Source organism: Lates calcarifer, linkage group LG6 (assembly GCF_001640805.2).
Source record: "Lates calcarifer isolate ASB-BC8 linkage group LG6, TLL_Latcal_v3, whole genome shotgun sequence".
In the NCBI taxonomy this organism is placed as follows: domain Eukaryota; kingdom Metazoa; phylum Chordata; class Actinopteri; family Centropomidae; genus Lates; species Lates calcarifer.
The window spans coordinates 18,207,284-18,231,433 of NC_066838.1; the positions used below are offsets into that span (position 1 = coordinate 18,207,284).

General features: G+C 43.2%; 1 protein-coding gene across 4 annotated transcripts in view; it reads right to left on the reverse strand.

The window, feature by feature from the left end:
• Positions 1 to 24,150, reverse strand: part of LOC108900169 (serine/threonine-protein kinase WNK2) — a 43,229-nt gene that overhangs the window by 3,858 nt on the left and 15,221 nt on the right. The window contains exons 3-28 of one of the 4 annotated variants that reach the window (XM_018701065.2): positions 22,740 to 22,912; positions 22,414 to 22,634; positions 22,164 to 22,321; positions 20,338 to 20,426; positions 19,645 to 19,864; positions 17,925 to 18,204; positions 17,722 to 17,837; positions 16,483 to 17,397; positions 14,653 to 15,843; positions 14,503 to 14,541; positions 13,789 to 13,983; positions 13,150 to 13,581; positions 12,371 to 12,670; positions 12,129 to 12,172; positions 10,828 to 10,987; positions 10,612 to 10,728; positions 9,819 to 9,989; positions 9,485 to 9,527; positions 9,154 to 9,252; positions 7,979 to 8,790; positions 7,546 to 7,603; positions 7,371 to 7,444; positions 6,505 to 7,169; positions 4,898 to 5,124; positions 4,386 to 4,610; positions 2,641 to 2,739 (exon numbers count right to left, since the gene is read on the reverse strand). In XM_018701065.2, the coding sequence (XP_018556581.1) occupies positions 2,641 to 2,739; positions 4,386 to 4,610; positions 4,898 to 5,124; positions 6,505 to 7,169; positions 7,371 to 7,444; positions 7,546 to 7,603; positions 7,979 to 8,790; positions 9,154 to 9,252; positions 9,485 to 9,527; positions 9,819 to 9,989; positions 10,612 to 10,728; positions 10,828 to 10,987; positions 12,129 to 12,172; positions 12,371 to 12,670; positions 13,150 to 13,581; positions 13,789 to 13,983; positions 14,503 to 14,541; positions 14,653 to 15,843; positions 16,483 to 17,397; positions 17,722 to 17,837; positions 17,925 to 18,204; positions 19,645 to 19,864; positions 20,338 to 20,426; positions 22,164 to 22,321; positions 22,414 to 22,634; positions 22,740 to 22,912 (7,123 nt within the window). The remainder of the gene's footprint in view (positions 1 to 2,640; positions 2,740 to 4,385; positions 4,611 to 4,897; positions 5,125 to 6,504; positions 7,170 to 7,370; positions 7,445 to 7,545; positions 7,604 to 7,978; positions 8,791 to 9,153; positions 9,253 to 9,484; positions 9,528 to 9,818; positions 9,990 to 10,611; positions 10,729 to 10,827; positions 10,988 to 12,128; positions 12,173 to 12,370; positions 12,671 to 13,149; positions 13,582 to 13,788; positions 13,984 to 14,502; positions 14,542 to 14,652; positions 15,844 to 16,482; positions 17,398 to 17,721; positions 17,838 to 17,924; positions 18,205 to 19,644; positions 19,865 to 20,337; positions 20,427 to 22,163; positions 22,322 to 22,413; positions 22,635 to 22,739; positions 22,913 to 24,150) is intronic. The other 3 variants (XM_018701068.2, XM_018701066.2, XM_018701067.2) reach the window with 3 other exon arrangements.

Sequence of the window (24,150 nt, forward strand, 5' to 3'; positions counted from 1 at the left end):
AAGAGCCTAAATGTTCTCTCTAAAGTGGGCAGTCAGTTGAAAAGTTGACTATGATAAAGTGTACCTGACAAGCTTAAGAAAGAGAGCACACCTAGTCTTCGTTTGTGATGGGCATACTAATCAGTTCCTGCATTTCTTGTGACCTTGTTGGGATGGATGCCACCTGATCTTAAACTGCCTTGTAAATAAACCTACACACCTAAGTACGATCACTACCATCATCATTACCTTTACAAAGAAATGTGGGATAATTTTGATTTATTGGATTTAGAATGAAGTATTGGTCCATTAGTTGGTAGGGAGAAATCATGGCAGGATAGTAGTGTTTTCTAAGAAAGGAAGACTGCAGCCTGGATTAAAAAGAGATCCCTTTGTCGATGTGAGATTGCCTGTGAAACAAAATGTGAAACCAAAATAAATAAAACTTAAAACTGAAACGAGCACACAGATACTAGTTGGAACTCATCAGAGTCAGCACTTGTCAGAAACATGCAGATAACTCAGAAGAGGTGGAGGGAGAGTAAAAAATAAATAGTAGTAATATTGATGATACAGCCCTTCATATGGCGGAGCAAGTCTCCATCAGTGCCCTGCCTGGCGCCTGCACCATGCACGTCTTCTCCGTCCAAACATGAGGGACAGAGAGCGCTCTCCTCTAGCACAGCAAAAGGCCCTGCCTATCAGGGAAGGGCTTGTGGGAAGCTGGGTGTTTCTCTGTGTTAGTATACACAGGATTGCTGACTTGGGCAAAGTCCCTTGACTTGGGAAATGTTATCAAAATTAACAGTGGATGGAAACACACAACAAATAAATAGGGAATAAAGGCTGTAGCATTCTCTCTAACACACATACACGCACATTTGTACAAACAGGCACACTGTCTTGTTTCAGATCTGACCTAAGGCCCATGTTTGGAGAGGACTAGCCATTCACAAGCCCCAGTGTTTGTGGGGTCTGTTTTTTAAAAGCCAAAAGCACTGCACAAAGCATTTGTATGAGAGGGGAGGGGGGCACTGTACCCACAAATGAATGGTTATGAATGTAACTGTGGTTCTGTGAATTGTGGATAATTGCCAGAGGAAAAACAGTGTACCTACAGTTATTGTTATTTTTAGTGCTACAGGTCACACATACAAATAAACAAGAGGCATGCACACCCTGGAAATGTTTCCTTTTCAATCTTCTTGCACTGACACTGAATGGTGGCCAGACTTATGTTGAATTTATAGGACAGATGCTCTTTTTTTTGCTCTACTTCTTCTCTCTGGCCAACAGAGACCATAATTAGTACCTGGAGGTAGGGTTAGGCCAATACTGAAATCTCCATGAACAAATAACACTCCCTTCACAATATAAGCATGTTGGTAAAATGGCCACAGCTAAATGATTACACAAGGCCATATTTACACTGTATGAGTACAAATATTTGACAAATCACATTTTTGTTTCTGACTATATAAGAGACTATCCAGCACCACAGGCCAGTGGGTGGGAACACTCCTGGAGTTGCACTTTACATTAAGAGGCACAGGAATTACTCTGAACCCATGGACAATACAGTCAATTTAGGAAGCCACTGCTTTACTTAGATGCAGTGTCTTATTTCAACATAACAAAAAACCAAAAAAAAAGCAAATCAGACTGCTGACACATAGCAGTCTTACATTACTGTGTACCATAGTGCCTTTCATAATACCATCACTGCACTGGAGGCACCAGCGTCAGAAAAATCTATACAGAGGCTGTAATCAAATTCTCATTACAGCGACAACTGTCTGCGGGTAAATTATATCAGAAGAGTGGGATTAATTAATTTATCACACTGATAGGATCCTTTCATTTCCCAAACCCTGTCAAATTGAAAGTCTTAAGTATTAATAAAATTAGGGTATTTGGGAAAAGGCATGAGCCTCAGAAACAGTTACTCCTCTCTCATCAGGATTCCAGTGAAGATACTAGACTACTGGATGATGTTTAGTAAATGCAAAACAGCTATTTAAAATCAAGCAGTCCCTGTTTTTTTTTAATAAAGGCTGATACAGAGCTAAATTTGCTGAGAGGGCATAGATTTTAATAATGAAAGGCATACTAGCTGAGCTCTTTTTTAGGAAATGACAAACAAGCCAGAAGCAGTACTATTTTCTAACTTTAAGTGTCCACAAACAGTAACAGTGTTTACGAGGAGTATCAAGTTATAAGCTGATACAGAAGCCTCATAGAAATATGACCTGTTTCACAGATTGCTTGAAGGAAAGGAAACATTTTCTGGCTGCACAAGCCTCTTATTCTGGTGTAGTGTGCCCATGTTCAACAGATTCAACTGACTTTGTAAATATTAGTTTAGCATACCAAAGTCAGGTGTGCATGTGATGAATATCCTCTGGCTGTCAGAACAACAACAAAAAAATATATCATACAGAACACAAGCTTGGAGGTTGTTGAGGGTAAGGACAAGTGGTGGGAGTAAAAAAAATAGGTGATGTATGTCAGGTGAGGAGGCCTGTGAGGAGAGTGAGATAGAGGATCCACTATATTATATTCAAATAAATAAAAAAAACTTGGTTGATAGAGGACAGAAGTAGGTTAAATAAAGAGAAGATGGAAATGAGTGAGGGGAAATAGAAAAGAACAAATACAAACAGATGGACAGAGACACAGGTCCACTGAGGAATCTAGTGCGTGGTTTGCTACTAGATTTATAGGTGACTCTCTCTGACGTTTGGTGGTAAACCGTCCAGCCTGTAAAAATGAATATAAGAGGGAAGAAGAGAAGAAACAAGAGAGACACTTTGTAAAAGTGCACAGAGACTGGGATGAGAAACCCCCACCATCAAAAGCAAGAGCAAAGGATACTAAGAAGGTGTGCACGATATGTAGGATCCCACTACATTAATGGTGATAACTGGTGATTAATGGGAAACTTAATTATCGTCTGTCTGATGATGGAATTTCAGCCAATAATTACAACTGATAATGGAGAGCTATTTTTGAGGAGCTGGGGACAAAATCCAAAAAGCATCAGGTAAGGCTATTATGGTTGTGTTCTTAGGATTTATTAGTTGTTTGTTCTTCTATTTACTTATTTACAGTTTATTTGTTGGGTTCAAATAAAAGTATTCACAGTGTTTATAGCTGGGAGGAATTTGCAACACTTGGCACAAGAAGTGCTTAGAGCATAAAACCAGAAAATATACTAGAACATAAGATGTGGAATTTATTGCTACATTAAAATGTAGCAATAAATTCCACTGAAAAGGGGTGAAATTAAGCAGCACATCAAAATGAATGAACATGAGCAAAATCAGACAGGAAATAAAGCAAGAAACTGCTCAGTTACACCAAAAACTGGGGTTGGTTGCACAACTATGAATTTGACTGAGGCATAGATCTGACAAACAAATTTAAGATAGTCATAGTCATTCTGATAGTCTCAACTAGCTTGTTAGGAACTGAGTAAATTAAAAAACATGGCAGCTCCAAGCACAAACTCTGTGCTTTGGGGAAGAAGTTAAGAGATACAATAATATTTTACAAGCAGGTATACTGAGGTCACTAAAAACTCTTTTCCTTCTCATTGCTAACTTCAAAAATATTGTTAGCAAACTAAAGTAAGAGCCTTGTCTTATTATCTGTCACTTGTCAGCAGGTGTGAACTGTTGTGACTTCGATTTACACTTGCCAAGAGTTACACTCAACAACCTTTTAGCCTTATTTAGCTGTCTCTACTTTTGTGAAATTGTTTAACATGCAGTAGACAGATATGCAGCTTGGTTTTATGATGGCTACTGAAAAATATTGATTATTAAATCATTATTTCTCTCTACTGTGTATTATAATAAATTCACAGTGGATCATGTTCCACATTTTCCTTTATTTTAGGTTTCATTTTTAGCACCTGTGCATGTGTAATTTTTACGTCCAGTTCTCGGCATGAACTGAATATTAGCTTGTTTTCTTTGTCTGTTTTATTTCTCACAGTGCTACACAGTTTAATTCTTGGACATACTGCCAACCACCAGTGCCAACGACAATTATCGGTTATCGTTATCGGCTCAAAATTCCACATCGGTGCATCTGTATTACTTGTGTCACAGATGGTACGTATACCAGAAAAAAATACACATATTGACTATACTGTATGTAGTGTTTAAGTGGTCCTACATGCAGTTTAAGTTTACAGTTCAGTTAAAATGAAATGGTCCTGCTTGTGTCTGTAATCCTTCAAGGTTGAAACTCTTTTCATCCTTCTATTTGCACAATGTTATCCATGGACAGTATGGACAACATTAACGATTTTAAGTGGTTACCTTAACCATAATGGCGGTTTAGTAGATATCATGTCCCATCCACACACACCTGCATGCACATGAGCCTATAATGCGTACCTTGGCCAGGGCCTGCATGCGTGGCCATTCCATCACCGTGTAGCCCAGCGTAGATGTTGTCTGAGGAGAAAGAGCCCTTCAGGGAACAGGGTTGCTGAGTGTGGACCTGCTCTGGGCCGGCGTTGGGCTGATTGCTGGAGCTGGAGCTGCCGCTGGAGTGGGCAGAGCCATCTGACAGAACTGAACTTTTAGCTGGGGAGCCAGATGAACTTGCAGCACTCTCACCTTGGTACATAAAAAAGAAAAAAAGGAAAAAAATGTGAGTCAGAGTGAATCACTGTGAATCACACACTCCTACGGTTTTCAGAAGCTGACACCATCCCTGTGTTTTCCACTTTGACAAAATGTGTGCTTTAGACTGAAAGTGCTCTCCCATATACAGAAATCATCATTTAAACTAGTTACTCCACCATCCCATCCCAACCCGCACGCGCGCGCACACACACACACACACACACACACACACACACACACACACACACACACACACACACACACACACACACACACACCTTTCCTCTCAGGGGTGGTGTTAAGATTGTTTTTGAGCTGCTGCACCATCGGATTGAGCAGTTTTCCAGCCTTCAGCTTGTGTTTGCTGGCCCTGCGCCTGCGGCCGCTTGGAGGTGCAGCGTGAAGTAGGCCGACATTGGGGGGCAGAGTTTTGCCCAGCTCCTTGTACAGATGCTCAATCTCACTCCTCTGGAACGCCTGCAGCTCAGAGATCTCCTTCATGTGTCTAGTGAGAAGGTATAGGGAGGGAACAGACAGACATTAGCTTAAAATATTTCCGAAAGGCCACTGACAGACTCCTTTTCAATTTCATGGTCTTTTTTTCTCTAAAGCTTCCCTGAGTAACTGCATAATCCACTAAAGCCTCTGTCATTATGGCTTACAGTCATGATACGTGCGTCAAGAGACATTCTCTCCTGATACATGTCAGATTACTGATTCATTTAAATACCTCTCCCTGCCCCACAAGACAAGCCTCAGCTTAGTAGCATCTTATTAGTTTGTGAGCATCTTCATGGTCATTAATATCACTGAAAATACTGAGTGTGCCAGTGCACAGGCATTTTATTGTAATCTCTCAATACCCACGTCACATGGTGTACTACCAAGTGACAACTGACCAAAATCAGTTATTTGTGCATTTTTAGTTTAAATGTTATCAAGATCACACTAATATTATTTGAAGCCAATAGTAGCAGTTAAAGCAATGAGTAACACTCCTTTACTGTTGCTAAAAAGAATGCCATAATTTAAGTATGGCCTGTCAACTTGTTGATAATCACTATAAATCATTACTTTTGGATTTCTCTGCTACTAGCACAGAAAAACTCTGCTTCTGGCAGCCTTGGCTCAGTCTGGAAGCCTTCACTCAGTTATTTCATGCAATAGGGACAAGACATTACAAACTGTTTACTAAAATGTACAACATAGATTTGTGTTCTGACGTTTGTGCAAAATAAATGTTTGAAAGTTCATGTTATGACTACAGCTTTAAATTATTTGTGAGTATTTGTGAGCTATCTCACCAAAGCATGGTTGTTAAATAATATTACAAAGCACATTTTTTCCAATAACTTTGTGTTGTGATTTCTATTAATAATAACTAATACTGGGAAATGATATGCCTCATTTAACCAAGGTGTCTAGTCACGACCATAAAACATGGTTAGATGTGTAATCACTGGGATCATTTTATTTTTCTACCACATATCTATTGTCAGTTGTATGAATTTAAATGTAAATTGAGGGACATACCTGCACATTTGCTACTAGAGAACTGAGGATACAGCTGTAACATTTGGGTTTGTGATAAGACTGTAAATTCCTAGATTTCAGTTTAAGTTGTGTTCATCACTACTTTGTTTGTGCTAAACTAAATGCTTGGCTGCAGCTGTGGCTCTGGTAACTGTTTTGCAATTAGAGCAGTCGGACCATAACAACTGAAAAGTGAGCCCTCTGTGTTGAGAAAATATGAAAAATCACATCTTCTCTTTTGTAAAAATCCAAGTATTATATACTGACATAAATAGATTTAGGTTCAAAGGTAAAAAATGATTCATGAAAACACTGCAGCTGTGGGTGAGTGCATGAGTGCAAGTTACTTTACTTTTCTCTCAGTTTTTGCAGCTCCTTCCTCATATCTGCATCCTCAAACTCAGAGTCATTGTCACTGCTGATGTAGGATGAGTGGGCGTGCCCTGCAGAAGGCGAGGGCGCGTGACCGTTCATTGCCACGGGCTGTCGGCACGGTGAATCGGAGCTCTGCTCACTTTTGCTCCGACCAGAGCGCCGCAGGAAGGCCACTGCCCTCTTCATGAGGTCGCTTCCACTGTGTTCAGACAGGGCATGAGCTGGAGGAGCTGGGTGGGCCGGAGGGAGAGCTATGCTGCTGCTGTCCTCATCTGCTGAGTCAGAGTAGAGGTGAGAGGAGTGGTGGTAGTGGTGATGGGTCGGAGTGTCAATGGTCTGAGCTCTGGGGATATGGCGCGGGGTGATGTCGGGACTAGAAGTGGAGGTGGCCTGGTATAAGTTTGGAGGGGCAGAGTAGCGGTTACTGCTGTGGGTTTTGGATGTTCCTGCTTTCTCATCATCAACTGCAGCTGTAGCAGATGACTTGCCCGCAGCCTCACCGCCCTTTTCTTTCCTGCCTGGGGCCTGGGTGAGGCTGTGAGACCCTCCAGAACCACTAGAGGGTGCTGCAGAACTGCCGGTGCTGCAGCTCGTCTTGCTTTTCTCTAAACGACAAATGACATCTGGTGGAGTAGGGATGATCTGGAAGGAAGAGAAGCTCATGTTCATAACAAAATCAGATTCCATAAACATCATCAACTCATGCACTGCTCCAGAAACAAACAGGACACAGGACACACTGGCATAAGTCCAGACCTATAAAATAATTTCATTTTGTCAAAGGACATTTTCATTGAGCAGATTTGTTCATTAAGAGCAAAAAAGTGGAAAGTGGGTTCTTACTTGAAAACGGCTTTTGGAGCTGTATGAACTGGAGCTGACAGTCGCATCTCTTCCTTTCAAAACCCTGTTAGTGGCTAAAGAACCAGGAAGGACAATTTCTTTCAACACAAACAATTTTTAAAACTCTCATAGGGTAATAATGTGATGTGGACATTACATAAATGATGTTACCTACCTGCCACTGCAGAGTCACTTAGTGCACCCACACTATCTGTGCGCTCAGGAATCTGAGGCTGTGAGAGAAAGAGAGAAGAGTGTGTGTGTGGGAGGTTGCAATCATTTGAATAGTGGCAAATAGTTAGATGCACTAGATCAGTGTGGTAAGGCTGGCTATTATCCGCTCCTGACCTCAGTTTTGTCTGAATGAGTCAGACCCTGATTCAAAATGCTGCAGCCAGATGAAGAGATCATGATGAATTATTGCAATGACGTGCTGACAGTAGTAACTTTGTTAGCCTCCCTCCTTTCTAAACACAGTATTAGTCTTACTTTTTACAGCCAATAGTTAAATCAATAGCACAGTGCAGAATAACGATTCAATGATACTTCCATTAACTTAGCTTCTCTCTCTCTCTGTCTCACACACACACACAGACGCTATATTTTACCAGTGGGTCCCCCTTCTTCTTTTTAAGGGCTCCTTCAGTGCTCTGGCTGTCTGAGACTGGAGGAGAGCTGACTCCCTCTGTGCTGGAGGCCTGGGGATCAGATGCCGTGCTGGAGGGCTGGGAGGGAGCATGCTCCTGGTACAACAGGTTCCTCAGTTTCTCATCCAAAGTCTTTATGGTGCGGTCAACAAACTCCACCCTGCGTGGTCCCTCGCCGTCTGACTCTCCTGGCCCCCCACTCGCTGGCTGCTGGTGACCTGACGACTGCGAGTTCTGGGAGGTCTGGGAGGGCTGATGTGCTGGACTCTGGGGCTGGGAGGTCACTGTCCCAGGCTGCATGGGCGTGGCATATGGTTGCTGCAGGACCACAGACTGATGGGAGGCCAGCTGAGGGGGTAACTCTCCAGTGGGACTGGCCTTCTCATTGGGCTGATTAGTTTGAGACGAGGCCAAACTTCCAGCTGCTCCTTTATCAAGGGCATTCACATCCAGAGAGACAGGTGGCACAATAGCACAGCATGGCATGTCCGTCACCATAGAGACAGCAGAGATGCAAGGTTCTTCCACAGGAAGGGAGTTTTTATGGCTGACACCAGCAGCAGCAGCAAGGGCATGTTTAGTTACACAGGGCTGAGTCTGCTGAACCCGGGCTTTGCCAGTGTTTTGGTCTGGAGGTTGCACTGAGGCCTGAGCAGCAGAGGGCAGAGAGGAGGAGGAGGACTGGCTTTGGGAAGATAAAGATGCGACTGGGGTAGTCACTGCAGCTGCGTTGTTGTTGGGCCTGACTGACGATGAAACAGACTTTTCAGATTCTGGAGAAAAAGATCAGAGTTAATTAGGGGGAAAACAGATTGGGAGTTAAATAGCCAAGGCCATGAAGAAGGAGGTCTGGGTCCTGTGTGTGCCAGAGTGTTACATCACTGCTTGTCTTCCCCCATCCGGCTCTGTCAGCTAGAGTATAAATCCTGCCCTTCATTTCTGCCTAGAACCACTTTAGAAGCACTCTTATATAACTGACCCCAACGGATGAACCACACAGACGCACAATCTAATGCATGCGCAGCGTCTTCAGTATTAACAGCAGCGATTAAGACACAAACAATTCAGTTTATTCTATAGGAAACATACTCCAGGCAGAAAAAGCAAACCCTCATATACACATATATATAGCATACCCTGGGCTGTAGAGGTGTGAGATGTAGTCTTCTCTTTGTCTAGCATGGGCGTCTCAACTACAGGGCAGATGATAAACCAGCGCTTGCCAGTGTGGAGGACTGTCAAGGACAGAGAGGAAAAAAAAAAAACATAAATCCACATCTTTTATAAATTTAATTCAGTAGAAGAGGGAAAGGTACTGACTGACCATTTTAAAAGCAAATTCTCATTCTCATTTCAGTGCCACACCATAACAGGCCTGTTAAGAATTTTAATATACAGAGAAGTAGCTGAGTTTAAAACTGAAAAGAGTGGGTGAATTTTATTTGAGTGAATATATAAGACCCTTACCATTTTGTTGGTACACCAGCTGTGGGGTGCTGGGTGCTGAAGCCTTCAATTCCAAAAGAAAAAGAAGGATTACTAGAGAGCTGATGCATGTGCATCAATTTAATAGACATCTGAAGGGTTTCCCCCAACCAGCAAAAGAGCTGAACTTCAGAAATAAATTCACTTAGATCGAAATGTCACATCAGCAAGAATGGTATTTTTGGCATCTCTTGTTGGCAGCGTTGCATGCAAAGTCATCTTGAGAGTGCTGTCAGGATGATCTATCCAAAGGCAGAGGCACTCGTAGACAGATTGTGCTATCACAACTATTAACTCTCAGCAGTTCGTTTCTCACCTCTGTTCCCAGTGTGTCAGCTCCTTCACTCTGTTTGGGACTGCCTCCCTGGTCAGAGTTCCTCTCACCCTCCGTGTCCTCACTCAGCATGTCCTCAGCTTTGTCCACAATGTCCTTCAGCTGTTCAATAAAGACCTCTTTTTCCAGGGGTAGAATGAAATCATTCTCCACCTGAAAGAAAGGATGCAGAAAAAGACAACATAGCTTTCAAAGGTTTTATCTTTACAAGTGATGCTTAAAATAAAACTGTGGTCATGGCTGTGCCCGGAACAACAGATGCATGTTTAGGAGACTAAAAAGTAAACAAAACAAAATGACTGAAATTCATGTAGTTTACTACCAAGATAAAACAAATGTTTTCTCTATTCACTTAAAGAAAATATGATAAGTATATTTACATCATTTGTTTATTTTATTAAGTATTTATATACCAAAGCATTTAACATCATAATTAAACTTATAGCTTTACTAAGCTTCACAAGCAGGTATTTGCCATGGACCAACTGTTTTATACAAGATAAGTTGGTGTAGCAGCTATGCCATGAAATATTCATCTATCTATCTATAAATATGAGCCCAATGTGAATTGGTTGGGGTTGGAGGAGAGAGAAAGAGACAGAAAGATTTTTTGCTGCATTGCAGCTGAGAACAGCAACACAGGGAGTTTCAGAGTTCTTAACCACAAGAAAGCATCTCAGGCAATGCACAGCTCACAGTACACTACAAAAACCTTTGAACCGACTAAAAAACCTTTGTACTTCCTGAACTGACAGCAATTTTGTCTCCTATTTACCATGTATGTAGCAATCTCCTCTGGTGCATCTCCATCCAGGTCAAACTTGAATGTCACCATCTTATGGTTATGAGTTTCCAGCTGACACTCTACCATCTTATCCCCAGTGTTACACACCTGCAATGGAAGCCGATCCAATAAATAAATTGTTAGATTATTTTTGACCATGGGCTTAAAGAAATGTGTTCCTTGTTGGAATATATTTTATCTACTCACATTGAGCATGCTGAGCTTTGGTCTGCTAATCTTCTCTTGACGAGAGCGAGTGCGTGTGGACCTGCGGTGGTGTTTGCGGACCTTCGCTTCACCTTTACCTCCATGTGTCCCCTCATAACCATCACTCATCTCCTTCCCTGACGTGGCATCAGAGTTGACACTGGTTTTGGGAAGAAAAGGCAAGTACAGCAAGCTGTTTTATTAATAAATGCCTGGATACCAAACACACAGCTATTGTGGTTTTCAAGATTAAAAACATATCTGCAGTTGTGCTCAGTACCCATCAGAAACTAACAAGTAACGAATACGCATATATAGTCTATTCATTATGCATAAGGTGGTGGACTGACAGAGAAAGAGATAGTAAATAAGGGTGTGTGATAAATAAAACAAATTATCTGAGTGAAATCAATCAGTCCTCTGGGTACAGCAGACAAAGACCTTGCACTGGTAATGAAAAGAGGCTAATAGTCTTTACCTCCTCTCATTGATATGTAGCTTAAAGAAAAGGTTTTGTGAAGTTTATCACTGCTCTGGAATGCCTGTAGGATTTGGCAAAAGTCTGATACATCAGCCAAGGGTGACGCTAAACTCCACATGAGCTTAAAGGGGATATAGATTTGTGGGGGATAAGTTATCTGCTATCCATTATGAAGGAACTGACTTTCTGAAATTAAAAGGAGTGTTAGCTACTACTTGTCGCAATGATATGAAAGATCAACAGATATCATCTGAGTCTTCTCTGGTTTTACAAACATGTTTATGTCTACTTTGCATGGTGTCCTTTGGTTGACACTGCCAAAGAGGACAGAGAGAACCTAACAGACTACTCATTAGGTCCACATTACAAAATCATTGCTATGACAAACAGCACTCTTTTTTAGTTTAGTAGGAAGAGCTGGCTAGTCATAAGTTGTTCCATCATTTGCAATGTTTTGTGGAACGCCCTCAGTGTTTTCTAAAGATGTCTGTGCCTCTTGAAGTTTAAACCAAAACAAAAACATTGTGGCTAATGAGCGCAGGTTCTGCTCAGCATCCTTTCAACATTTCTGTCGCAGTGGCATTTTAAAACAACAGAGCTTCCAAATTTTTAAGTCTGAAGTAAGAGACATCCAAAAACTGTTAAAGACCTCTGCATTCTGTCAACATTCATGTCACAGTTTATGTGCAGAATGTTCCTCTAGGAATTAATGCCCATTTGACAACACCTGAGATTATACTCTGACCCAGTGTGCATTTATTAGAAGTACAATCACCGACTTGTCACCTGCAAAGATTGTGGAGGGAAAAAAGGATAGTACCTGTCATAGCTCTGTCCTGCAGTGTGTTTCTCTGCAGCTTGATCCTAGAGACAAACAACCAGAGGGAATGAATAAAAGATAATAAAAGAGAGTAACATGTATCAGATACTTCATTTTAGATCATGCTTGATGGTGACTTAAGACAAAGTACAGTGACACTATCTGTGAGTGCACTGGTATCTTCAAAGCAATGTGGGCAGAGGAAAAAATAAGTTGTGCAGAAGTGAGTGATGTGTCCATACCTCTGTGTTGGTCTCGGCTGTACTGGGATGTTTTTGCTGAGTCATACTAGAACTGGCAGACCCAGATGATGCTCTCTGAGAGTCAGAGGGTTGCAGCACAGGAATTTGGCTCTGGACCTGACTCTGGACCTGGGCCTGCAGGGCCAGCTGGCATGAATTGCTGTTGTCCAGCTGGGCAGCAGCAACGGCTGCGCCTGGGTCAGCCCCATTCTGCACAGGTGGGGAGAAGAGTGCAGGCTGCACTGGCTGAGCAGAGGGAACAAGATCAGGATGACTGACCTGGGCCTGCGGGGGAACCTGCTGTAAAAGGCAAAGATACCACATTAGTATTGTTATGTTATATAATTATCTTGGAAGATACTGAATCCTTTAGAGACATCTTGAGATATTGAAACATTTATTTGGCTGACATGCTGTTTCTTAAGTTAAAAAAAATCTTCCAAAATATTCTACAGAATTTTCATCTATGAAGTACAGTATGCGTGGAAACATGTATCTGCAAAGATACAAAGTGTCATGCATGTCATGTCAAATTTCATTTGATTGATACAATTTTAATTTATAAACACTCATTATGATTAAGCCACAGAACAACAACACAGTGACTAAAAGCACAAAGCTTTTTAGCAATACAAGCAAAGATGTAAATACAACCTGACAGAGATTATCACAATCAAAGGTTCACTTAAGCAAACCACCCTTAACATACACAAATGCCCAAATTCCAGTTCACACCTTCTTGGTAAACATCTGCACTCCACTGCAGCCATGATAATTACCTGTATCAGAGGCTGAGTGCTGCCATTTGTGGGAGGGTGTGTGTTTTGAGATGGGGAAATGTGAGTGTGTATGGGATGGGTGGTTAGTGCTGATATAAATGCAGGTTGTGAATGAGAAGCTTCACATCTAACAGTCTGCTGCAGAGCGGTGGTGGGCTGGTGTTGTGGGGATGTGGGTACCACCTTACCCAGCACGGGTGAGGGGGAAGGCATGAGGGACACTGGGATGGGTGAAACTAATGTGCTTTCAATGTTCAGAGGAGAGAGGGGAGAGACAGAGGGGGTTACAGGGAGAGTCTGTCCAGGAGAGAGGAAGATGTGATTAAGAGAAGAGGAGGTTGAAGGGTGAGGAGCAGTGCAGGAATGAGAATAGGAGGATTCACAGTCAGTCACAGCTGTCATCACCTGGACTGTGGGATACTGTGAAGGAAACTGAAGGGAAAAGAAAAAAAGGAAGAAGCAGAGGAAAATCAAATAATCTAGAGAACAAACGTAGGAGGATGATGCAGCAAATTAATATTATTACTGGTCTCTAAATATAATCCAAACTAGAAAAAACTGCTGAGGCACACAATAACTAAGAATGGGTAATATCCAGGTAAGATACTTGTGAAAGCAGCGAGAACAAACCAGCAATACCTGGGATGGGTGTGTTGGTGGTAGGGAGGTTGATATCTGCAGAGGTTGGAGTTGATGATGGACAGTAGCCTGAGCCATTGACTGCTGAGGAGGAAGTGCCTGTGCAAGCATACTGGAAGTGGACTGGCTAAGATTAAGCCCATGGGCCTGTACATCTTGTCCATGCTGTGAAATGTTCTGACCGGCAGGAATATTCTACAAAAGAACGAGAAGAAAGAGGAGAAAAAGAGGGAGGAAGTTCAATGATGGCAGGGATTCCAATTTCATCTCTAAGTTTGGAAATCTTCATTTCCTGCTATTGACCCAGATCAGAATAGCTCACATTTTCCATCCTGTTTCTAAGCCTGGAATCAGCCAGAATCTACTGGAGTACTACCACAAAACAGGCAGAGTAAACTTGGGAGGGCTGGCGGATGCAGCAGCTAAAAACCACTGTTACTGCTTTCATTACTGTTTCCATTATCTCTCTGTTGGCTGTTGTCCGAGGAAACTCCTGTTTATTGGGCTGTTCATTTTTTCATTCACCTACTGTCCACCATCACAGCTGCTTCCAATTCAGCTGCACCAAATCAAAACCAGAACCATTATATGAGTGGGACCAAAACTACTAACAGCCACAAATAACAACATTAACTTGTTTAAGTGATTTTTTTTCTGTTCCCTCCCACAGTGAGTCCCACAGTGACAAAGTGTGTTGAGACAAAGACATTCTACCTGGTTCAGGAAAGCAGCGATGCAAAGATAGGGTTGAAACTGATGAAAAATGAAAACAGGGCGAGGTCAGAGGAGGGAAAACAAACATAAAATTCAAAACTGGGGCAGTATGTATGCCACCTAGCTATAATATACTGCATCAACACTCACCTGTTGGGCAATATGTGCAGCCTGGCCATGCTGGGAAGAGGCTGGTAGGCTCTGAGGAGTCACTATCTGGGTAGCTCCTCCATAGGTCTGTGGAGCAGCGGCAGACTGTGCAGGTTGGTACTGGCTCTGAGCTGGAGCGGTCTGTTGCTGCAGCGCACTGAGGGCAGAATGTGCATAGCTCTGAGCAGCAGCATCAGGTAGACCTGCAGCAGGGTAACTCTGTTGTGTGGCTGCAACCTGAACAGCTGGGGTTGCTGTGGGATGAGGATGAGAGGCTGGGGTCTGGACCTGTTGGACTGTAGACTGGGATATATCCTGGCTCTGCCGTGGAACTGCTGTTTGCATGGCTTTCTGACTGTGCTGCTGTAGAGCAGGGGTGTGCAATTGTTGCTGACCACTTTGAGATTGGTGGATAGGCTGTTGTGCCATTTGTTGGTGTATGGGATGCACAGTATCTTGGTTATGCTGAAGCTGAGGTGGAATATAAGCCTGCCCAGCAGTTTGTGTCTGTTGTATACTGGATTGAGTATTTTGCGGTAACAGCTGTTGGTGCTCTTGCTGAATGGGTATCTGCTGGCTGTAAAGTGCTGGTGTGGAGGAGCTCTGACCAGGCTGCTGACTTGGCAGTTTGACTGCGGCTTGAACCTGCTGCAGTGCGCTGGGAGCTTGTGCAGGATGACACTGGCCTGTGGCTGCCATAGCTGGGGCTACAGATGAAAGAGGGTAGCTTTGTGCTGGCAGAGTGGCAGCTGTAGTCTGATGCTGAACTGGAGTAGGATATCCTGATGCAGACTGAGCCTGTTGCTGAGCTGGAGCCACACAATTCTGACACGTCTGTTGGACTTGCAAGGGGAAAGTTAAAGAGCTCGCTGCTGTCGCCTGCTGCTGTTGATGGCCTGGTGCTTGGTGGCTCTGTGCAATATGCTGAGGTACAGCCGATGCAGAAATATTTGCTGCAGCTTGGCTCTGCTGCACACTTGGAGGTGCATAGCTGGCAGCGCTGCCTGCGTGCTGGATGTTGACTAAACAGAGACTAGCTGGAGCTGGTGTTGCAGCACTGGGCTGACCAGCATATGGAGCAGCAGGGTAGCTGTGTCCAGGCTGATGGTACTGCAGTGGTGTATGCACTGCTGTGCTGGAAGAAGGCAGGCCCTGGACAGATGCTTGATTCTGGTGACCTGCAGAACTGGTCTGAGGAAACAAAGGAGAGAAATTCCAGTTAGACCCTCTTGGGAGTGAATTTTACTGGCCTTGGATAAAATCCCACAAAAGCTCATAATTGTGCCAATTACATTAAATCATACCAGATGCAAGAATAATGAGAGGATGAGGGATAAAAATAAGTTAATGAAACATCTGTTTCAACAATGAGCAGGCGGTGACAGGTGCGAGCTAAAATAAGGACACAGGGGAAAAATAGCAGGAGACCATGAGGAGGGAGATCAGACAGCTGCCCCTTCTTCAATCAGAGACCATCTATCCAAGGCAAGCTAAGGAGAAAGAAAGCTGTAGGACTGGGCCAGTAAAGCAGAAAGGAAAAATATTATTATCTAGGTCAGTTCTAGAAGGGATTGGTTAGGGTTAATCAGCAGGGAAATGTGGCCTGTTAGAGATTGTGCCATTGTCCTCTGGCATAAGCAAGCTTATGATTTCTAAGAAGATGGTCAGCCCTGGAAGCCTATGCAGGCAGCAAGACTCAGACAGTAGACAGGAGATCAGACCAGCTCCATGCAGAATAATGTTGTGCCTCCTACAGCCTGGAGAAATCAGTTAAGCAGGTGTTGGCCCCATGTGGGAAACTAAAGCGACTTGTCTGCTACTGTAACCTACCACTCCCACAGCCCCGGTAACGTGCTGCTCTTCGCCACAGAATCTATCCTCGCTGTCCTTGAGTGGTTCTTGGTCCCCAACTGAACTGCTGCTCATAAGATGACTCTTTGGGCTGCCGTCTCCATCACTGCATGCAGGCCTGTTGGCAGCTGAGGGATGCAGCAGTGAGGCTTGGGTGGGTGTGTTGTGACAAGAGGGGGGCTTGCGGCTGATTATATTGAACAGGGACTTCTGCAGCAGTGTGAAATCAGAACAATCACTGAAACCTCTCGGCCGAGCATAAACAGGGTTGGTCGTTGTTCCACCACAGGACGGGTGGTGTCTAAAGTCACATGGACAGTGGTGTGTTGGCATGACAAAAGGAGGATGGCGGTGGCTCCCATCTTGTGACCTCAAAAGAAGCAAAGAGAGGCAGGCCTGGCACATGTGGGTTTTATGCATTGCAAGATGGTGGTTATGATGAGCAGTTAAACTCAGAAGACTACTAAGGTCAGAGTGTCTGCGTCCCCTTTGCACAGGCACTGTTAAGTTCTCACTGGGCTCTGATTGCGGTCTGATGCTGGTGTCACTAAGGCGGCGGCACTCAGAGGGTGACGAGACAGGGGAGATCTGCAGCACTGGCAGAACATTCTGGGAGGGGAAACCATCCTCAGCCTCTAAATGAAGCTCGGGGGGGCTGAGTCCAGACTGGTTTTCTTGTACAGTGTGGGTAGGACTAATTGATCTCCGAGTTTGAGTGATGGCATTGAGTCGAGCAATGTTGTTTGCCCTCTGAGTGTCAATAACAGGGGCACTTCCTCTCCTGGCTGCAGCTCCCAATCGAGTCCTGAGCTCTGGGCTCAGCGTTGCCCCCCATATTTCTCCCTTCTCACAGGAGTGAGGTCGATCTGTCAGGTAAGGGCTACTGCTCTGGCACTGATTGAAGAGCAACCCAAAAGCAAAATATATGTTACTGAAAATGAACAGATCATAACCACAAAAAGAGGAATATGATGAGATTAGGATGAACAAAGTTGCTTGCAATGACAAATGAAGATATGAGAAATGCTTGTGTGTAATGTGCATGACTGACACGTGTCCAAAAATATGCATTCATGTTGACTCTGCAGGTGAACATTCTTTTTGTGTGTGGATGCAGCACCTGCATTCAGTATCTAGTGTCTGCTTTCAAAAGTGTGTGTATTTTAATAAATCTGAATATACGCGGCCCAACTGGGTGTGTATGTTCCTGATACATACCTGCTGCGTTGCCATAGTAATAGGCTCCAGCAGGGACTGGTAGAGGACACTCTGCTGGCTGCTGTGGGAGTCTGAGTACACAGTGGAGCCCATTCCACTGTCAAGTGTGCTGTCTGCTGCAGAGACACACAAATCATGCACTCATAAAAAAGTCAAAGATTAAGCATGTGCATTTTTGAGTGGTGGAGAACAGAATCTCTTACACGTCACTGAGGTGGCACTGGCTGGTAGGTTACGCAGCCTGTTGTGCTGGTCTGCCTCTGGCTCTTCTGGTTCCAGCAAAGGGGGTTGTCCTACATGGGCAGTCCCAGCAGAGACGCCCTGAGATGGTGTCATCTGGACCCTGTGTCCTCCTTCACCCTGATCCACTGCAACTGCCGCAGACACTGTTCTCTCTCTTCTCCACTTGATCAGTGCCACACGGTCCCTGATCGACTTTCCCACAGTCTTAGCATCGCTCTCGTGGAAGAAGCCAGACTCCACCTGACAAAAAAAGAGGGAAGAGCATGACTTCCAGGATATTTTTAGCATTGAGCATGTGAGAGAAGAGAGGGAGCATTAAAAAAGGGAGTGTGTGAGGGAGAGAGAAAGAGCAAGAAAAGGAAGGAATAGAAATTCTATTTTAAGGGGATCAGAGCAGTGGGGAACTATTCCCTTTGTCAGCAGTTGGTTCATTGTTCACAACAGAAATGTCTGGACTGTTACATCTGCAAGCAACAAAGATGCAGACACAATGTATAAAACACATTGAATTAGGCATAATTAGCATAAAAGCAAGAATGAACAAGCAGAAAAAGGAGATCCGTGTTTATCACTGGAGAAAAATTACATCTTCCAGGTTGCGTGTATGGAGAATGACTCATCAGAGTGGATGAGGAGTGACATGACATTGGAGCATGTTGCCCATAAAATCTCATTGTGCTGTTGGTCCACATGCCTGCCCTCAACCCCAAGGCAATTGTTACAGAGAAGCCTTCATTTTCTTTGCCCGTTTCACAGTCTGGATAAGGCCAACACAGCAGAGACAAATTGAGGGAAAAAGAACAGTCAAGAAAGAGGGGACAAGATGTGAGGGCAGGGGAGAGCAAGAACAAAAAGGAAGAAACTAGTTTAAATGAGAGAAGAAAAAGGAGGAAGCCAGGAAAGCAGGTTATATTACTTTGATTGGATCCCTGATACTTTGATGCTCCTCTGCCCTGTTTGGGGCCATTGTGAATAATTCCACCACGAGGAAAAACCTGATCATTATTGTCTCTGTATTATTCTGCACGTCTCCCTGAAGGTGTGATCCGTCCAAAATTCATGATAATATGTACCAGTTAATTTATTTCCTCCAAGCCTGTTTCAGGCTGTTGAAGAACAGAGCCTAACAATGACAATAATCCCATAACGGCGTTCAGGAATTTTTCATGACGTTGCAGAACGTTAGATGAATGATATGAAGGCTTGAGGTCAGTATCATCATGTCTACCACACAGAGAAAGTTTTGTTTATTTCTGAGAAGCCAGTACTTTTAGTGTTGGGCCTGTGAGTACCTTATCTCATGATCTACACTGGAGAAAACCATGTAAACAAAAAGAAAAGAGTAAAAACACAGTCACTGTATTCCTGGAATAGCAAAGTTATCACCAGCAATCTGCATTTGACTGCATTCCCAGATGATGAGATACGAGCATTGCCAGCAACTAGAGCACACCAAGCCACCAAGACATGCAAAGAATACCAAACTGCATTAACTGGCATTAGGTTAAAATTAACTTACTGTTAAAATGGAATGTATGCAAAGGATTTTGAAAAGGTTCAACAATGTCTAGATTACAGTAAAATATTTTTTGGGTGAACAGCGCAATGCAAAATAAAAGAAATAAATAAGACAAGTCACAGGACTTGCAGTTGTACATGAATGGGTAATTATTCACTCACCATTTCTTGTGCCACAACCTCAGGGACCTCCTTTTCCAAGTCAAACGTGAACTCGATGGCTCCACTCTCTTTGTACTTCCCTTTTAACTTCTTATGGTCCTCCACCCACAGTTTGAGGGCTATTGAGGCCTTTTTCCCATCATCTTCCTCAGCCAGCTCTACCCTCACACCTGTGTCCTCAGCAAAGAATGCATGGTTCAACAAGTCCTTTATGGTGTACCTAGGAGAAGGAACAGTGAAGCTCAGATTCTGGCATTACTCACACGGCTGCCACTCATCTGTAATGTTGAGGGTTTGCTGCTAGCCTTAGCATCAAAATAGTAAGATGTGGTAAAAGAATTCTGGTGTGTTAGTACATCTTGGCCTACTCTAACAGAGTAACTATACATACATGGGCATGGATTACCTGTGCTGCCAGGGCACAGTCACTCATAGAACCCAATCATGCTTCAATTAAAAAAACAACTGGAAGCCAATCATGGGTTATTTCCCCCTCTGTACACAAACACTCATTATGTAACTGAACTGAAAGATACCCTGCAGATATGGAGAGAGACTGCAGTGCTGCTGAGAGCCCAACTGTCAGCGCCACAGCAATGAAGCAGGGGAGGTGAGACAAGGCATGAAAGATGAGAGGGCACCTTGTGGGCAATGTTGGCTGGACACTGCTCAGTGACAGGGACATTCACTCACCGCTCCTCTTTCTTTTGGCAGATACACTCCCCAATAATCTCCTTGATTTCAGGATCCATAACCTTGTTGTAGCTGGCTGGCTTCACTCCCTGAGGAAAAGGAAATATAAACAAAACTCTGAGGACATGCCATGAAAGGATACTGTCTTGGTGAAAAATAATGACAAAGGAAAAAACAACGGAAAGAGTGTACAGGGATGTTTTTGTGCTACCCCACCCCAAATATTATCTTTCAAGTATCACACACTTGCACCCTGTGGGCTTGTTGACCTTGACAGAGCATGGCAGCTGTGGTCATCTTAAATTCAGGTCAGTTGCAATGCAGTCCGAAAACCACAAAAAGCACCCATAGAAATCTCTCTAACTACTCCTGCAGCATATCCAACTCCTCTTCATCCGAGAGCTCAACATATCATCAAATTATAGCTTTATGTACAACCTCCATCTCAATTCTCATACACAACCTTGGTGACTTCCTTGGTAGGTGTGTACGCTGATTTCTGCACGTTAGAGCATCCATTTCCTGTTCTTCCATTTGTAAGAAGCAGCTGTCTTGAGTCTGCTCTGGTTCCTGATGATGCTTTGTTTGTAAACTGCAATTAGAATGCAGCTGGTCTAAATTCCTATGGTATTTTGACTGTTCAGAAGATCCTGAGCATATGTGTGGACAGGGTACACAGGCACATCTTGTCCTAATAAAATAAAATTGTCCTAATAAAGGATTCTGATTCTGATTATGTGTGGTGATTGTGGTGTTGACATAACTTCTAAGACTGTTAATTCTTTAAACAGATACTTTCTGCATCTAAGAGATAATGTATATGCATTCTCCAGATTAACATTTTTACCAATTAAGCAGCTGCATGCTGTATGTACTCAGGGAATACTGTAAAGCTATCATGGTTTCTCTTTGATCAATCTCCTATTAATATCCTGCAGTGGTCCCTGCAGGGCATTCTGATATGCATACGGTAACAATGCAGAGAAGAGTATCTAGAGACAACTGCACTGATGCCTCCCAACCATTAATATGGGCTTAGAGACCTTTGCTTCTTTAACAGCAGGTGAAAGAGTCATCTCTCAGATTCCAACCCTGCCAAGTCTCAAGAGTGGAAAATCAATACTCTTCATCAAATCAGGAAGTCTATCATGACTTTAGACAGCCCCTAATCTAAAAACAGTTTGCAGTATGCTTCGCTAGCAGAGGCACACTCAAAGAAATGGAATGGAATACAGCCTTTAAGCTTTATCTAAAAAAACAAAGGAGATCTGGACTCCCTCTGTGACTCCATATGGCTCATTAGATCCCTCACCCAAGAAATTCAAGGCTGAGGATCCGTATAGCTGAAAACACGGAGCAGATCTTGTGCTTTAAAAAAGCTGCATTCCTTCAATTAAAAACTCCCTGGACTTTCTATGTGGTGAAGCAAATAAAAACATCCCTGACCTTTCTAAGCTCCATTTTACAGGTTCATGAAGCATGACCCTGATATATCACAAAATGCATACTACAAGCAGGTTCTCTTTTGGAAGACAGCAGCACAACTTCAGAATCTAAATCAATTAGTTACACTGAACTGCTTCAAGATTTAGGAGCACATTTTGCTATTGATATGTGAATACTTGCAATACTTTATTCAAATTATTTAAAAATGTATTGGCTTTTTTTGTACTGATTATCATACGTTTGTTATAGTTTGCTTATCTTCATCTGTTATCGTTTTCAGCCACTTAACTTAAGGTATATGTGAAATTTTCTGTTGAATATTTACCCTAAATATCTAATTTCTGAAACAATCTGGAAAATTGTACAGTATGTGGACTCACACTCGTGACTTTGCGATAAATCTGAGCAGCATTCTGACACTCAGAGTAGGGGTATTCGGAGGTGGCCATCTCTAGCATACACATGCCAAAGGCATAGACATCCACAGCTTCATCATAGTGCTCCTCATACATCTCTGGAGCCATGAACTCAGGGGTGCCTGAAGAGAGAGAATGCCCAATGGATGTGTCATTTACTCTTTTACTGTAAAAACCATATATATATGCATTGATACATTTTAAAGTCTCCTACCTATGACGCTTTTAGCAAACGAAGCTGCCTTGAGTGTTGCCAGTCCTAAATCCCCTATCTTGACTGACCCAGTAGGTCCAGTAATAAAGATGTTATCACATTTGAGGTCCCTATGGATGATGGGTGGGGTCCTGGTGTGGAGAAAGTGGAGGCCTTTCAGGATCTGTCTGCACCAGCTCCTCAGCACCTTGGGCTTCATTACCTTGAAACGCTTTAGATAGCTGCAGAAAGGAGAAGAAAACATCATTTACAATAATATGAGTTACAAAATACATTTTTGGTAAAACTGTACATCTGTACATTATTTGCCTTCATCAAGTACTCACGTTTTTAGCGTCCCTGACGTCATAAGCTCTGTTACCAGAACAATGCACTTCTTCCCTTTAAGGGGTGACTCCCAGAAGTCATAGAAACGGACAATGTTGGGATGTTGAAGACCCTTCAACATCTCTGCTTCTTCCTTAAAGCGCTGACGCTCCACTTTTGACAGCTTCCGATCCTAGAGGAAAGAGGACAGATGCAGCAGAAAGAAATAATAAATATCACACTCTAACCGTAGATGCTTATAATATATTTGCTTCATGAGAACTACCAGATGGAAGAGGCCATCGCCTTGGAGGCACTTCCCTGCACATTTTAAATTCATGCATTCAGTGTGTTTCAGTAAGTGGGAAAGACAGTGAGTGAGGGGGAAGTTAGTGTCAGTGTTTGAGCCATAAATACACCTCTAATTGGACCATATGTATATCAAAGAGGATGAGAGTCACCATGTGTATGTGTGTGAACAATCCAGATCAGAGGCCGTCTTGGGCAGTAACAAGACTCAGCTTAAACATCTTGCATGTGCATGATGTTTTAGGTCTGTATTTAAGGTGTAAAACAAGTCACATGTGACCTCTCACTTGTTCATTTTAATTCATCCAGAAACATGGAGGCTGTGTAAAGAGACAGAAGCGTGACAAACCACAGCTACAATGACTCGAGGGGGAGGATGAACCCACACGTTAACATGGTCACACCCACAAAACACTGCGGCGAAAGGTTATGTGTCATTCATCTCTTCAATCTTTCGCCATCTCCTTCACTTGCTTGCTCACACTCTCATCCACTACCTTCTTCTCCTTTCCCCCCTCCCCCCATATCTGCAATCCATCTCCCTCTCTGCACCCCCAACACCAACCACTCCCTTCTCCATCACGAAACATCCCACGCACCTAGAAACACATCTTTGGTAACCGGCTCCCTCTCAATCCCTCCTTTCTCTCTCTGTTCTCTGTAAGGCTGACCCTGCACTGAGAACACCCTGCTTTACGTAGCGCCAAGGCTTTTCTTTACTGCAATTCCCCTGTTTAAAACCACCACAGCAAGGACTTACGTAACAAACACACGCATACACTCAGCACTGAGCATGGACTACACTGACGGTGGAATGCAACAAACACAACCTAGCAAGATCTAATCTATTTAATTATTCAACCACAGTGAACTCCCTGTGAGAAGAAATAGCAGAACTAATACAAAAATCAGCTTGAATAAAATAAAAATTATCAATGAAGCAAGATGTGCTGTGATGCAATGTGTTGAGGAGTGGGGCGACAAGATGATAAGACATGGTGTGTGTGTGTGTGTGTGTGTGTGTGTATGTGTGTGAATGTGGCATATCAGGTTTTGTGTGCAAGTGTGTGGGGGGTGGGGATTTTCACCACACTCTTCTGAAGTACCATGAATAATTCAGTT